Source organism: Hirundo rustica, chromosome 7 (assembly GCF_015227805.2).
Source record: "Hirundo rustica isolate bHirRus1 chromosome 7, bHirRus1.pri.v3, whole genome shotgun sequence".
Taxonomy (NCBI): domain Eukaryota; kingdom Metazoa; phylum Chordata; class Aves; order Passeriformes; family Hirundinidae; genus Hirundo; species Hirundo rustica.
Genome location: NC_053456.1, coordinates 31,868,963 through 31,885,447, shown reverse-complemented (window position 1 = coordinate 31,885,447; position 16,485 = coordinate 31,868,963). Strand labels below are relative to the sequence as shown.

The 16,485-nt window shown below is 39.1% G+C and overlaps 1 protein-coding gene across 2 annotated transcripts in view; it reads left to right on the top strand.

The window, feature by feature from the left end:
* ITGAV (integrin subunit alpha V) overlaps positions 1-16,485 on the top strand; it is a 51,670-nt gene that overhangs the window by 22,844 nt on the left and 12,341 nt on the right. For both annotated transcript variants that reach the window (XM_058421253.1, XM_040069291.2), the window contains exons 11-28: positions 137-189; positions 596-798; positions 2,808-2,999; positions 3,112-3,157; positions 3,687-3,788; positions 4,546-4,604; positions 5,613-5,767; positions 7,144-7,281; positions 7,781-7,848; positions 8,973-9,120; positions 9,474-9,566; positions 10,547-10,626; positions 12,371-12,451; positions 13,369-13,474; positions 14,090-14,248; positions 15,247-15,360; positions 15,675-15,788; positions 15,882-15,989. In XM_058421253.1, the coding sequence (XP_058277236.1) occupies positions 137-189; positions 596-798; positions 2,808-2,999; positions 3,112-3,157; positions 3,687-3,788; positions 4,546-4,604; positions 5,613-5,767; positions 7,144-7,281; positions 7,781-7,848; positions 8,973-9,120; positions 9,474-9,566; positions 10,547-10,626; positions 12,371-12,451; positions 13,369-13,474; positions 14,090-14,248; positions 15,247-15,360; positions 15,675-15,788; positions 15,882-15,989 (2,019 nt within the window). The remainder of the gene's footprint in view (positions 1-136; positions 190-595; positions 799-2,807; positions 3,000-3,111; positions 3,158-3,686; positions 3,789-4,545; positions 4,605-5,612; positions 5,768-7,143; positions 7,282-7,780; positions 7,849-8,972; positions 9,121-9,473; positions 9,567-10,546; positions 10,627-12,370; positions 12,452-13,368; positions 13,475-14,089; positions 14,249-15,246; positions 15,361-15,674; positions 15,789-15,881; positions 15,990-16,485) is intronic.

Genomic DNA, 16,485 nt, shown 5'->3' with positions numbered 1-16,485 from the left:
AAAAAAAAAGGGAAACAAAAAGAAACTGTGGCATATTTTATCATCTCCCTGATGTATTTTGTATACAGACTTTTGTAAACTTGTTTATGTTTGTATCTCTACAACTCAGAGGTTCGGTTTGAATTTTGTTTTCCAGATGGCCGCCTATTTTGGGTATTCGGTGGCTGCCACAGATATCGACGGGGACAAGTAAGTGTCCTCTTCTCTCTCTTCTCACCAATGCCACCCAACTTGTCTCTGGAAAGAAAAAAAATAGCTGTTAATAAAAGGTCTTTCCCACAATCTAGATTTCTGTCTTCGTTGCTGGTTTAACACATCTGCACGACTCTTTTGCTAACACTCCACATTCGTTTTAACATTTGTAGATTTGTTTTTGTATTTGTCTGCATAAATATGTGCGTATATTCACGTGCATAAAGTCCATTAAATTTTTGTGTATTTGTGCCTACTGTGTCAATAAATATTTGCCTTCAGCTGAATTTAGAGATAGTTAACTTTCATCTGAGTGTTGACTTCAGTGCTGAGTTAACAGGTGCTGAAGAGAATGAATTTTCCTGCTGCTGCTGCTGAGGAGCTCTGTCCTTTTCTGGTCCAGTTACACAGATCTGTTTATTGGAGCCCCTCTTTTCATGGATCGAAGTTCAGATGGGAAGCTGCAGGAGGTGGGCCAAGTAACCATCTGCCTCCAGCGAGCCTCGGGAGGGTTTCAGACGGCAAAGCTGAACGGTTTTGAGATCTTCGCGAGATTCGGCAGCTCTATCGCGCCCCTGGGGGATCTGGATCAGGACGGCTTCAACGGTAGGATATGGACCCTTGGTCAGGATCTCCTGCTTGTAGAGGGAAGCCAGGCAGCACAGAGAATGTGGATTCTGCACGCAAACACTCGGCGCCGTAGCCGTGACCGAGCGTGCGACGCTGAGGTCTAGACTCCTTTCGATGCTTGTGTGCTACTCCCAGGAATGCTAACAGGAGTTCCATGGATGCATCGAGCAGAGACTATACCCTTGAAACAACAGCATGGACTGCTTTAGCTCCTACACTGACCACTCACTCAATTGCTGTCTAAGTCATGACCACAGCAGAAACTTCAATAAAACACCTGACTCTCCACTGTGACCTGTTAGGGCACCTTCAATATCATTTTCCCTTTCCATCGTTTAAAGACCGCTTTTCTCTCTAGAAGCACAATGATGAGAGAAAAGAAGGTTTTATTTCAGATTGCTGGTTAAAAATATTCACATAAAAAAGGTTTTCCTGAGAAAAGTGTAGGGTTATATTTTTATTATTATTCAAAATGGAAGAATTTGGTGGAAATCCTGCATAGCAGCCACAGCCAGATGTACAAAGAGCTCGAGTGGAGTAACTGGAAGAGAAGTTTGAGTCTGACATAACTGGAGCTGAGGACTCCCAAACCCCTTGCCCAGGCTTCTTGTTATTTTCTGATAGCAGCAAAGCAATGAAGCAGACAAGAATCATGTAGTGTTGTGATGGAGATTTACAGGAATTCTAGGGAGAACACTTTTTATTGCCCATTAAACTCCAGTGTTGCCTAAAGTGGGAATTTGAGTTCCACCAAAAATCTTCATTTTTTCCATTCTTGCTTGCAAGCTAAGTATTTTCTCTAAGATAAAAAATTACGCTAGATGATTGCTTCAAATTCCCATATAGCTCTAATTTTTTTTTTTTTATGAAGTCATCAATTCATAGTGTAGTTAAAATTGGAAGGGATCTTTTTAGTTGCTAACTGGATGTAGAATCAGTGTGAAGATGCAGTATCACTGCAGCTATTTACAGAAGACATTGGACAGCTGATAGTCAAAATTCCAGTCATTTGATGAGATTTTCCCAAACTTTTTTTGATTCCACCATACCTACATTTGAAATTTTAATCGCTTTGCTGTTACTTAGTCTGTTTGTTTTGGGGTTGTTGCTCTGCCTCATTTTGGGAGTGTTAATTAAAATGCCTTCCATCACAGTATTGTACAAGATAGGAATTTTTACTGTCTTCATGAAGTTTGTAAATAGGAGTCAAAAATACAAAACTGTAAACTTTTGTGTCCTTATTCTTCTCATCAAACTTGCCCAAATTTCAGGAAAAAGGAAGGATAAACATAATTATTCCAAGTAGTGTTTCATGTTTGGTCCTTGAACCCTGGAAATACTGAAATTAGATCATATGTACCCTTCTAAGACTGTTCTTACAGATAGTGTAATTAGCATTTTGTTTCTTACTGTTTATTAATCATTAAGAGTGAGTACTTTTAAACTTAAAAGATAAAATAACTGCTCTAACTGGAGGTTCTCCATAAAGCATGCTGCCAAGCCGTGACTGGGATAGACTGGATTTTAATATTTACCATTGGTTTAGGATGATTTAAATTTTCCAGAATTATTAGCACGTCCCACCCTTTGGAGGAACACGAGCATGTAAATGAAATGGGAAGAGAGTCACACTCAGTTTTGTGGTTTGGCACCCACAGTGACTAACTCTGCTTGTTTTAATAAAAAGCTCAAAAGCGTTCCAAATCCATATGATTTCCCTTCTTCCTCTCCCTGTAAAAGGCTGTGACATGTTCTTGTTAAACATTGATGCTTTCTGGAAAAAAAAAGCATCCAGTAATAACAGAAAGGACAAATAAAAGGAGCAATGAACAAACAGATGTTGCTGAGCATTTTAAAGGCCGGCTGCACTTCCTCCCTGCTGACACGCGTTGAAACTGTAATGTCAGAAATTATTGCTTGTTGCAAGCAGAAATATGTTCTCGTTTGTGTCGGCAGATGTTGATGATTCTTCTTTTGGCTTTCAGATATTGCAGTTGCTGCGCCATACGGTGGAGAGGACAAGAGAGGGCTTGTGTATATCTACAACGGAGGAGCAAGTGGCTTGAATGCCATCCCATCCCAGATCCTGGAAGGGCAGTGGGCCGCTCGCACGATGCCCCCCAGCTTTGGGTACTCGCTGAAAGGAGCCACGGATGTGGACAAAAATGGATATCCAGGTCCTCTGCTGCAAATGACACTTTACAATAACTCAGTAGCAGTCCCACCTCTGAGAAATGGCATATTTCCAAAAGCAAGTTGTAATGTGTAATGTGTCTCCTCTCTTTCTAGACTTGATTGTTGGAGCCTTTGGTGTTGACACAGCTGTTCTGTACAGGTAAGGGTCTCTCTGTGCTTGTTCCTGAGTGAAAGCTCAGTGGAGGTCTGCAGCTCCAAAAGAAAGCAGGATCAGGGAGGTCTGAAATCTGCCACTCCACCCCTGGAGGTGGAAAAATACGATACTGCTTTTTTTACTGAGTAAACCTATCTGCTGTCTAAAATTCATCTTTCTCAATAATACGTAGTTAGGAGAAAACATAAACAAGCTGTCTTCAAGGCTTTCTGGGGGACAGTTTTCTGGATTCCGACACAGCAGCTGCAATCCCAATATTCCAATCCCAGCTTGCTCATTTTGGGAGAATATTTAGTTCTGTGCTATAAGCAGATAGGACTTCCTCTTTACACAGTTGTCCATGTTGTGGCTGATGGAAATGAAAGGGCACAGAAAAGCTTCATCCAGTCAATGGTTATTTGGTTTCCTTGTGGTTTCACTAAATATTGTGTGTTTGTGTGTATTGCACAATTTGATGGGGGGGCATTGTCAAACATGGTGTTGAGTGCTCTTCAAGAGGATGTTTTCTTTGCAGGGCTAGGCCAGTTATTAGAGTAAATGCTGCCCTGGAAGTTAATCCAACCATTCTAAACCCAGAAAACAAAGCCTGTTCACTGGGAGATGTAAAAGTTTCTTGGTAAGCAGAGTATCTGTGTTTTCCTTTGAGGGGAGGGACTTCTTGGGTTTTCATTTTGTAAGCTTCCAATTTTGAAAGGTCTCAGGAAGCCTAGTCAGCTAACTTAAAAAAAAAAAAAAACAAAAAACAAAACAAACATTGGTTTTTCTGAAAGAGCAGACAGTATATAATAAGAACTCTCTGACAGCAGTTGGAGGACCAGCACTGTTTAGTAGCTGCCAGATTGATTCCCAAAACCTGCAGAGACTGCCAGTTGTCCCTGTTGAGCAGAGTAAGGTCTTCCCAGGATGTCAGCACACCACATGGTATTGCAGTGGTTTTACCCACTTTGTACACACTTGGGCAATGGTCTGCTCTGTAAACTGATTTTGGTTCTGGTTCCCAGGCTATTATCCAAACCCACTTTCCCTTCCTACTGCTAACTTGCTTTTCAGGGTCAGTATGATAGCTTTAAATATAAGACCCATTTGATTTCAGAAATAAACATTCCAGTCCACAGGTGAATCAGAAATAAACATTCCAGTCCACAGGTGATTCATCCCTAGATGAATCAAGACTCCAAAGCTTTGCATTGCCTGCAATTCTGTCTACTTAATAATAGATTATAGTTTCTTTTCCATCAGTAGAAAATAGCTTTTGAGAATGAGCTAGAGTCTATAAAAGAGGATACATCTGAACAGAAATAAATAGCGAGGAATTTTAGAAGAAAATGGGAGAAAAAAGCATGTGAAATTAATTTTTTTCCCCTCTCAAACAGCTTCAAAGTAAAGTTCTGCTTAAAAGCGGATGGCAAAGGAAAGCTCCCGAACTCACTCAGTAAGTTCTGCTCATTTGAAAACTGGAAGTCTTGTGTACTGTTTGCAGATGTGAGCACTGCTCATTATCATTTCCATGACAAACAGCTGGGTGCCCTTTGCAGCACACTGCTGCCGCTTGGGTGGCACGTACATCCATGGACTCCTCAGCAGGTTTTTTTGGCTGTAGTAGTGTAGAAGTCATTTGACCATACCTGAGAGTTTAAACATATGTTCAACTGCATGGTTAACTAGTCTTGGAAAGCCCTTTGTGTTTTACAGAATTTATGGTAACTCTCATTTAGGGGAGTTTTAGACAAGAATATTCAAGTATGTGCATTGTTAGGCCTGAGAGATACAGACAAGCCACAGGGGACTTGTCACATCCTGTTGAGATCATGACTTTCTGATTGATATCACTGACTCTCTTCATCAGATTCTCAGGTCAAAATCAGGAAAAGATTGTTTCAAACAAGCTTTTAAATTGTCTCCAAGAGATTCTGTAGTGTGGCAAGCAGCCTGCTGCAATCAGGTTTTGTCTACGGATTGCAAAATCTTTTCCTTATTTTCTGTGGCATGTACAGATGTGGTCTGATCTGGGAAGGCTGATATGAATATCTGTTATGTATTTTAAGTTTCATTATCTATATCAAATATTTCAAGTAATTAGATTAGCAATAGTGTTTAAGAATACAAGTGTTACGTGCAAGATTGCTTTAAATTTTCTAGGGGAAAAAGAATTCTAACTTTAGTTCTTGCAATTCCACAGCAGTTATAAATTATAACTATATCTGTGTTCTTACGTATTTCCAATGTTTAAGGAAAAGGCAGAATCCAATTCAGGACAGCAGCAGTGCTTGAGAATTAATGTAGTGGCAGATTTTATATGGAAAAAACTGGAAGTTTAAGAGGGGCAAGCACTAGGTTTTCATTGTAGCTGAAATCAGTGCTCAGCTCCATTTCTGAGGGCGATCTGCACTGTGCTCAAGGGAATGAAATATCCCTGATCCAAACCCTTTGGCTTGGTCAGATTTCCAGGTGGAGCTGCTGTTGGATAAACTGAAGCAGAAAGGAGCTATAAGGAGAGCTCTCTTCCTCCACAGCAAGCAGCCCAGCCATTCTAAGAACATGACAATTACAAAGGGGGGCAAAATGAACTGCGAGGAACTCGACGCCTTCTTGAGGGTAAGTAGCCAGTAAGGTTTTGGGCAAAGGAGTTTTGGTGCATTGTCTATTATAATTTCATGGTGTTAGGTGTTAAAAAAGAATAAAAATACTAGAGAAACCTCATTTTCAGTGGATGGACCTGAAATTACTAAAGCCATAAGTCTGTCCCGAATTGCTGCTGCTGTCACAGGATGAACGATGAATCTCATTGTGGCCAAGGTCCTGGTCCCTAAATGCATTGGAAATTCAATGCAGAACTTTGTTCTGGACTTCTTGGACAAGTCATCCACGCACTAATTTGGTTATAATTTCCAAGGGACATGAAAGTCAATAAGCAGAGGTTGTCCCATCTACTTTGGAGGCTAAAAATTGAAGAAAAGTATGGACCTGCAACTGACAAGCCAAAATAAGCAAATAGCAGGGGAGATGGAGAAAGTAGAAATACTGAGTTTGCTTTTTCTCAGTCTTTCTGTTTTCATCTCCACAAATGTGAACAGATGCTAGCACAATTAAAAAGATTAAATCAGTAGAAGAAATGTTGTGTGTAAGTTCTCTGCAGCTCAGATTTATCTCTGAGCACTTACAAATCAAACATAAACAATACTTCCCTCCCACTAAAAAAAACCCAAATAAAAATGCTAGCAATCACTAAGGACTCACAAAAGGTAGGCAATACTTTCTCTGACCTGACTTTTGTGAGTGGGTTATATATGGAATTAGACATCTCAGATCTCAGGGTTAGCAAAAATTTAGCACATTTCCACCTGACATTTTCATAGAGAAAGTAATGACACATGACCTATATGAAATGATCATAAATGTAGTGCAGAACCTGTTTAAAACTATAGGTAATCAATAAGTTCCTGCCCATAGAGGACATGTTCTGAAATAAGATCCTGAAGTGAGCTGCGCTGGAGTCAGTAGTTCTCATTACTCTCAGAGTTTACACAGAGCAAATCTGTGGCTAATGTAAAGCTAAGAGGTGGTTTGGAGGTTCTCTGAAAGGCAGGATCACCATTTGATAAACAATGATTTCAAATGAACAACATGAAAGTCAGCAACTTCCAAGTGCCAAGTAATAATTTTAGGAAGGAAAAATTGTAAATCCAAAGATGAGTATCTCTGAGGGATCTTAGAAGCAGGCTGAGGTTGGTCTGACAGGAAAGAGCAGAGCTGTGTAGCCCTTAGGCTCCTTGTTACTGGATTTTCATGACTTAATATTTCTGTATGCTCCAGTTTTCCTTTTGTTAACCAGGCATGCTACTGCTAAAATTGTGCAGGTTTTCTGACAAGAGATTTTCTGCTTTGAAAAGAGCTCAGAAGTTTTAATGTTGTTGTGGCCTCTGCATTCCTCCTACATTTTTAATTGTGATTCAAATCTTTGGTTTCCTCAGGATGAATCTGAGTTCAGAGACAAGCTGACTCCCATCACTATTTTTATGGAATATCGTCTGGATTACAGAACGGCCGCAGATGCAACAGGATTGCACCCTATCCTCAACCAGTTCACTCCTGCTAATATGAGCAGACAGGTACTCTGCTTACACAGCCTGTGATGAGAGAACTCACAACATACTTTGGTTTATCTTAGGGAGAAAATCAATTAGAGTGGTACTGGAAGTGTTAATGTTGAAGGCTTGGAGTGTTTCGTCCATTCTCATGCTGCTCTATGTACATTTTGTTTTTCCCTGTAGTCCTCTTAAGGTAACAAACATAGTTTTTCTATTTCTGCCCTTTCTACAAATTTTTACACTTGTTTGTAAAGAGGATAGTGAAGATGCCACTTAATATGACAAGATTATTCAGAGTACACGAAGATGGTTAAAGTGTAAACATCCGTCCTAGAATTGCAGTAGGCACAGTGTCCCCCACATATAAAAACTCATTTGTTCTCTTCTGAGACTAATGATATGAAAACATTTCTTAACCAGCTGTGGAGAATTTTTTTTATATGTCAATGAAACAGTATTATTGAAAATGTATTTTAGATGAAGGAATTATTACAACAGTATGTGTTTAATTTTTGCACAGGCCCATATTCTGCTGGATTGTGGAGATGATAATATCTGCAAACCAAAGCTGGAGGTGTCAGTAGAAAGGTAAATACATTATAAAAATACAACAAGGAAAAGCAATTTCCCTACTTGAAGTCTAAAATTCAGTAGCTAGTAATACTTTTGTTTAAGGGATGTGTTGAAATAAGTAGGACTTCTTATTGTGTATGATCTAAACTCAGGCTTATATATTTTCTGCTTTGTAACCTAATGTCTTTAGCATGTAATGCACCACTCCCACCCCAGCCTCCACTAAAAGTAGGCCATATTTACTTATTTATTTGCTAAGCTGGACATGTACAGTGAGAATAAACCACTGCTAATTGCCATTCTCTGTTCTGTTGTTTAATATTAGATAGACACATGAAGATGTGATTTTTGACCAGCAAAGGGAGAGGTAGGGCTCTCTTGTCACGTGTATGAAAAAAAAAAATTGTTGGTATTGGTAGTATCTTTTATCAAACCTGGAAGAAAGAAACAAGTTTTCAGTGGTAATTCTTTCATGAGTCTGAGCTTTTTGTACTTTGTATGGCCTAAAACCTCTCCTACTGTATTATCTCACAATCTGTTTTTGAATGCAGTACAGCGTAAGCACATTGTACGTAGACAGGACACATCACAAGCACTAATTCATGCAAACATTCAATAACATCTTACATCAGTGCAGATGCCTTGATGTTTGCTTGTAGCTGGTGAAATTAAAATGCACTCTTTGCAAAGAAAGTCTCTGTGTCTGGAACCAGAGGTATTGCAGAGGTCTTGGCTCTGTTCCGTGTAGTTAAGCCTTCCCTTGAGTTTTGTTATTAATATGTGCTTGTACCTCTGCAAAGTGGGCCTGTAATTCAAAAAGTACACAGGGATTTAGCTGATCATAGTTGTTTGTTCCTTGTGAGAAAATGGTGTCTGTGTTTTTTTCTTCTGTGGTACATTTTACAGGAAAGATTCTTACAAAAGAACATGTAATACTTGCTCCATTTGTGATTATAGACATAGAGTTTTTTAAAAGTAGCTTAGAGCTCTCCTGACACTTCTGAAGCAAAGGTACTGCCTCCAGATTTCTCCAAAGTCTTTGTGAAATTTCAGAGTATCTCTTGTTTCTCTCAGTTCAGCCACTTCAATGCAATTTAAAGCCCAAATTCAGAGGTAGTTTTTACACTCTTCTCTTGCAGTGATCAGAAGCAGATCTATATTGGTGATGACAATCCCTTGACCCTCATTGTCAGTGCTCAGAACCAGGGGGAGGGAGCCTATGAAGCAGAACTCTTTGTCGTTGTTCCACCCCAAGCAGATTTCATCGGAGTTGTTCGTAACAACGAGGTAAAATTCCAGCTGCTTTTGAGGAGTCATATTTCAGGTGCTGCTCTGGAAATCTGTAGTGGTTTCTATTATTTCAGTCTTAGAGCAAAGCCTACTGAAAAAGTGATCAGTTTTTTCAAAGCCCCTCTCTTTCATTACCTTGAAAACAGGTCTGTCTTGTGTCAAAAACATTTGTCTCCTTGGAGACTTCCATACTCAGATTTTATTTCATTTTAGTACTTGACTGCGTTATGGCTGAGAAATTATATTAAAATTAATACAGCATATCTAGGACTTCTCTCCAGACTCTCCTCCAGGTGGTGTTCAGATGTAAATAATGACATTCCTTAGAGTTTCTTTGTGGTTTATTGCAGGCTTTAGCCAGACTGTCATGTGCTTTTAAAACAGAGAATCAGACTCGCATGGTAGTTTGTGACCTGGGCAATCCCATGAAAGCAGGAACTAAGGTAAGGTTCGGTCCAACAGGTGTCTGATAACTCACCCAGGAGGGCAGGTGGCATTTTCCTTAATCACAACAGTGTTTGGGCAGGAAGTTTTCTCACAGGAATTTAAGATTAGATCTGGCATTTAGCTGCCCATGTTTGGTTAGTACAGCAGTAGTTGGTTTCAACTTTTCAGCTAAATTAAAGGCTGAAATGAGTGTTGGAGAGTTTTATGATGCAACTCGAAATGAGTCGTTCATTAAATAGTGGAATTAATGGACTTTGGTCCCTCATGAATTTTTTATATTTCTCTGATATGTATTTTTCAAGATAAATAAAGAGCTAGCTCACAACACTTCTTTCTCTTAGTTCAACTTTTTTTCTGCCTACTTTCATGAGGAAGGACAAAGTTTTGTCTAGTTGAAAGAGTTGAAAGTTGTTAGTGAGACCTGGCAGATTTTAAGGTGATAGAACATAGGAAGTCTTGTTTTCTGAAGAAAAGAAGTGAAAATTAGTCACAATTATATCAACTTCATTGTTATAATTTTGTTCCAAGAGCCATCTTGTATAGATGAATAAATGCTATTTCCAAAGTCTTTTGAAGTGTATCAAGCAGAACTGCACAGATGTTAAAGCCAATATGAATTGACTTAGACTAAACCTTGGGAATTAATTTTGAATCATTAATGTGTTCCCTACTCTTTAGATGACAATACTTTTTGCAACGCCTGGGGAGGCTCAGTTATGTGTAGAAATGGCTGAAATAAGGGTGGGGAGCATGATGCAATCCTTATTTTGTATTTTATGGCAGTGATGCCTTGGCTGGGTGGTCCATTTCCAGCCTCTATGAACTGGACAACTTTAATTTGCCTGTTCTGTGTGTGTGTGTTCCCTCATCACCAGGAGTCTCAAGCAATTTCACTGTAGTCTAATAGCATTGAGAAGATTTTATTGTGTGTTTTATTGTGCTTCCAACTGAACCACAGTGATTTTTTTCCCCCCAGCTCTTAGCTGGCCTGCGTTTCAGCGTGCACCAGCAGTCTGAGATGGACACCTCTGTCAAGTTTGACTTGCAGATCCGGAGGTAAGGAAATCTCTGAGTATGTACCTCACCTGGAAGACACACTCAGTAAATAGACTGCAAACTACACAGTATCACTCTGGCCTAGTTCTCTTGTCTCTGCCTTGTAATGGCTTGAAAAATAAACACACTGAATTGGGTTTCCTAAAACAGAGGGAAAAACGTAAGAATATTTGTAGGTGCATATCACTGTGCTCTGCTGACACTTGTGGTGCCACAGAATGACTTTGGGTTTATAGCCCTCTTTTAAAACTGATGCTTGAACTCTGAATTCCTTGTGATGTAAAGCCAGAATTTTATGTATTTAGAGGAGGAGAGTCTTTCAGGGCAGGCAATGTTCGGGGTAGTCCGAACAGAAGCAGCATGTGGTGAACCATCACAGCAGCCAGCCTGAAAGGGCCTGAAATTAAATGGAAAAAAACAGTAGTGATCCTGTTAATTATCAGATGAGCACAGCACTGTCATATAAATCTGATATATGAATCTGAATTGGTAACTTCTGGAGATGATATTTAAGGTTGGAGGTGTGATCATTAGGAGCACCTTTACCCAATGCAGTTTTATGTTGCTTTTAATGGACTGTATGAATACAGCTGTTTTGTTTTTTCTCAGGGGTGGACCAAAAGCACTTTTTTTTTTTTTTTTTTTCCCATTTAAGGGCTTTATTTTTTTTAATGTAGTGCATAAATTAATCTCATCCCATTTGTCATCTATGGGAGTTAGGAAATATTAAAGCTGCCATTGTATTTTAATGATAGAGTGGTTTCCCATTCCGATCAAAGGTAATTTGTCATGCCTTGGCACATTAAATACTTCTTTGATCTCCCATTGCTGTCTGTTCAGTTTTTCCCCCTCTCCATCAGCTGGTAAGGTGTGCCAGTGGCATGTGACTGCTCTTTGCAGAAAGCGATCTACTCTGGGGTGTCTGTCACCTTCCTTAGGCCAGCAGCAGTCACCTGCCACTGTCACTGGGTCAGAAACAGGCAGTGAGGTTGCTCAAGTCCTGCTTGTCTCCTGATGGAAGAGAAGGGAAGTTCCTGTAGTGTTTTAGGCCTTTTATGGAAGAACATTCCCTCCGTGACTCGTGGATGCAAGAAGGGCGAAGGGTGGTGCAATGGAACAGAGTAATCACAGTTCACAGCGACAGGCATTGCCAGGGGATTATCTGGGAGAGCTTTTAAGGCTCACACTGCTTGTCTTAAACTCCCACAGCTAGATTTCCAATGCTGGCTCAGTTCCTAGCAGGGCAGGTCTAGTCTCTAAAAGAGTGAGGCATTTACAGGTCAGGAGGAAAACAATGTTGCATGTGTTTGTCGATTACAGCAGCGGTGAAGAATAATTAGAAGATTCAAGGTGGCCTTTGTAAAGGAAAGTGTTTGGTTAGGGAGACAGAATAACCAGAGGTGTTGAAGGAGATCAGGATTCTGCTCCCAGCACCACTTGGAGGGGAGAGTGTCCCCTGTACTTTCTTACCTGACACCTGTATAACAGAGTCAGCATTAACTTTGCGTCCTTCATCAGCCTCTCCCTGCTGAGGCTCCCCCAGCCTGTGCAGAGGGTGGGACTTCCATGCATTTAGATGAGATTTTGCTGGAATCTGGTCCTTAGTTTTTAGCAGTCGTACTTTCTAGTAATTCAGGAGTCATGCTGTGATGTTACATACAATTACTTTGAAGTGTGGAGGGGTTTTTTTAATTAAATACTTTGATTATTTCATTTAAGAATGTACCTTTTATTTTCCCTGCAGTTCCAACCTGTATGACAACCTGAGCCCAGTAGCATATTATCAGGCTGACCTTGCTATTTTAGCAGCTGTTGAAATTAGAGGGTAAGCAATACTATTTTAATAAACACTTTTCAGGAGCTTTGCACATTTGCTTCTTTATATTCACTGAACTTCCATTTAGGTCTACAGAAGTTCTCAGGAAGGTTTAGGGAATTTTTAGTAATAAAGACAATATGGTTCTCTGTAGCCAGACTTTGGGCTTCTGAATCTTAAATAATTCTAAGTAATTAAAAAATTAATTCCAAAAAGGAAGATTGTGCCTCCATTACTAGAGATATTTTTTAGAAGAATTAAAAATCGCTCCGCTTGTTTGAAATTTTGCATTTCTGCAGGTCACTTTTCTCCTCCACAAACTGACTGGGGTTTCATCTGAAAACCCCTGAAACCAAAGTTGAAGGTTCTATGGAATTTAAGTTTGTAATGTCCTCACCTTCTTCAGTCTTAAGCGTAGTATTAATATTGTAATGGCTTGATTACTCCATCACCTCTACTTCCCACCTAAAAGTCCTCTTGCTTAACCTCTTAACTCGGATTCCTGAGTCATATTTTTGTTAAATTTTCCACTAAATCTTCCACGAAATTCATTATTGTGACTAATTTGTTCAGTATCTGAGGGATGGGGGATGGCACACTGGGAAAGCATGATTGGTATCTTCCCTGTTTTCAGGGCTGAATTAGTCTCAGGACTGTACTGCTAAGTATCTACATCACCAATATTTCTTATTATCACAGCATTTCACACTGGTTTTGTTTGGATGACATGTGTGTCTTTTATGGTTTTTTTTAACTGAACATTCAATAGTCAAACCACTTCCGTTCTTCCAGGTTTTATACAGAGGCTGAAGAAGTGGAGATTGTCTTTTCAGCGTGTTGATTTTTTTTTTTTCTTTAGACGTTCTAGAGAATCACATTGATTGTTTCATACTTGCTGATAACAATTCCTTTGCTCTGCTGTTTAGTGTGTCGTCCCCTGACCACATTTTCCTTCCCATTGCAAACTGGCAGCCGAAGGAGAATCCCGAAACAGAAGATGACATTGGGCCTCTAGTTCAGCATATCTATGAGGTGTGGAATTACTGCTGATTTCAGTGACATGGTGCTGTGATAAATGAAAAGAAATCTTTTGGTGTGGCTTTTCTCTGGAGTAAATTATGATTTTTTTTTTTTTCTTTTGTCTTACATGTAAGCAGAGATTTTATTTTTTTAATGCTGAGCCAGTAACTGGTATATCCAAGAAGGGTTGGAATGCCTGCGATTACTGTAGCAGGGGTTAATTACCCACATAGCTACACATACTTTATTTTATTGCCTTTTGAAATCTAGATAAAACATTTGAAGTTATGTGAGCTCAGGAAATGGCTCATGGTCATACTCTATCTGTTCTGAATCACAACTCCGAAGTGTTTTGCTGTGACAAAATTTTAAGTATTTAAAATTTCCTTAAAAGAATTATCACAGATTTAATCTAGATTGTTTACCGAGAGAGCTGTGTGAATAATAATAGTTAAAAGTTTTACCACTTTTGGGTAAAGTTTTGATGCTGTTGCCATAAGTGTTTGGGGGTGGGAGTAGTGGCAGTATCACATTTGTGGCTCACATACAAAGTAACAACTGTATGCACATTAACAGAGAAAGTAGCATTAATTTTTTTATATCTGTAAATTTTATTTTCATAATCAGCTGAGAAACAATGGTCCAAGTGCATTCAGCAAGGTGATGATGACGCTGCAGTGGCCTTACAAATATAAAAACAACACACTGTTGTACATTATGCAGTACGAAATTGATGGTCCCATGAACTGCACTTCTGACATGGAAATCAACCCACTCAAAATTAAGGTAAGGAGGACTTTCCCTTTAAGTGGCATGAAGTGTGTTTGGTTGTTTTGTAAATACTCAAAATAGACAAATCCCTGAGAGTGTGACAAACTGAGACAGTTTCTCATCTGTGCCTGATGAATTAGTCTACACTTTTCCACAGTATATGTCAATGTATATAGCAGCTGAAATAAAAGGTAAACAGCAGCTCAGACTTGTCAGCTCAAAGACTTAAAGATCAGTTTGTCTTGTTTCTTTTTATTGTGGGCTTTTCTTCCTTTTTTTTTTTTTTTTTTTTTTTTTTTTTTTTTTTTACTTCAAGGCTGTTCTGTATGAGTTCTAAGTCAAAAGCAATAGAATTATAATGAATGTGCTCATCAACTAAAATCTAAAACATACCAGATGCCTCTGGACTGTTTATCTAAATTTTCTGGGGTTTGTTTCTTGGAAGAAAATTGTATTTTTTTTTTAATATTACATTTATCCATTTATCCAATTGGATAAATTCATCCAAAGGTCATAAAGGACAATAAGGGTTAGCTGTCACTGCTAGCAAAACATGGCGTTTACAGAGCAGAAGAAACTCCTTTTTCCTGGGCTGGACTAGGCAAAGAAACACCCGATAAACTCCAGCAAGTTTTATTGAGTGTAGAGAGTTGATTTCTAGGAGAGTTTAGAACAAGCAATAAAAGTCAGTATAGTCAGTAAAAGTAGGTTAGTTCAAGAAGAATTTGTGCAAAAAAAGGACTGAGGGAAGATATTCGGTGTATAGAACAAGAAAGAACACTTGTGTATCTTTGATAACCAAAGAGCAACTTCAGTGAATATATAAATATATTTTAAATGCAAAGTTCCTGTGCTTCTGCTCTCCAGTTTGCAATGATTTACTTATTTCAGCCAGGGTCTGAAGAATAGCTAGGACAGAAAGAGAGAAACTTGCAGTTACGTATTTTCATGACCTTTAGCTTGAAGTCTGCAATTAACTAAAGCGTTGTCTGGGCTCCCTTGGTGTGTCCTAGATCTCTGCTTCCAAGGATGATGACAGGAACGAGACACTTGGCAGGGAAGACCATCGTGGCCACCGCATCAGCCGAAGGGATTTAGCTGCCGCGGAGGGGGACGTGCACACCCTGGTGAGCTCTCAGCACTGAGGTGTTGACAACACACCTGCAATCCTGTGCTCTTATAAGTCCTTAAACACAAATGTAAGGAAGATTTTTCCTTTCCAAACATGATTGGTAATAACCTTTAATAGGAAATAAGCGTGTTACCGTATCGCTGTCTTTGTAACTGCCAACTATAAGTAATTATCCAATACTGGAGGTTATTTAATGTATTTTAATAGTTTATGGTGCTTTGCCAGTGTAGGTATATGGGTAAAGTAATGCCATTGGGGACTTTTCAAATATTTTCACACTTAGAATATCCTTCCTGTTTTTATACACAGGGCTGTGGAACTGCTGACTGTTTAAAGATTGTCTGTCAAGTTGGCCACCTGGAAAGGGGAAAGAGTGCAATATTGTATCTAAAATCACGCCTTTGGACCCAAACCTTCATGAATGTGAGTGACTGTGAATATTCTGTCACTGCTCCTGAAACACTAAAAGTGATTTTTGTACCCACAAGCAATACTAATTTTGTTTTTCTTACGCAGAAAGAAAATCAGAATCATTCCTACTCTCTCAAATCATCTGCTTCTTTCAGTGTTATAGAGTTCCCATATAAGAACCTTTCCTTTGAAGACATTCACAACTCTACAGTAGTAAGTCATTTGCATCCAGCTTGAGTTACCATATACAATCACTTCAAAATGAGTGCAGAGACTGTTTTTGTTGTGCAACGTTTTTATGGCTTGGTATAATTTTAATTTTATGAGCTATTTGTTTCATGTATTTATTTCAGTTGTGCAGTTGAGGGTACTGCAGTTGACAATATTTGTGGCTTGAAAGACTTAACTGAATATTTAAAAAATGATGGTGAACAGTCTTCACGTTCTTGTTAATGCCATTGTTGTTAGAGAAATATTTTAATTGAAATTTGGTTTCAACTGTAGTAGCACTTACAGCTTGAATAAGGAACTTTCATTATATTATATGAAGCACTCTGTGAGGGTGGAACAAAAAGACCTTCTGTGCCTCAGGGGGTTTCAAGGGGGAAGGAGACAGGGTGCAAACAGGAAGGAAGATATAGGCTACTTGTTTGGGCTGGCAAATTGAAAGTTTCTTGGTGAACATTATAGGATTAAGGGATCTTAAGGA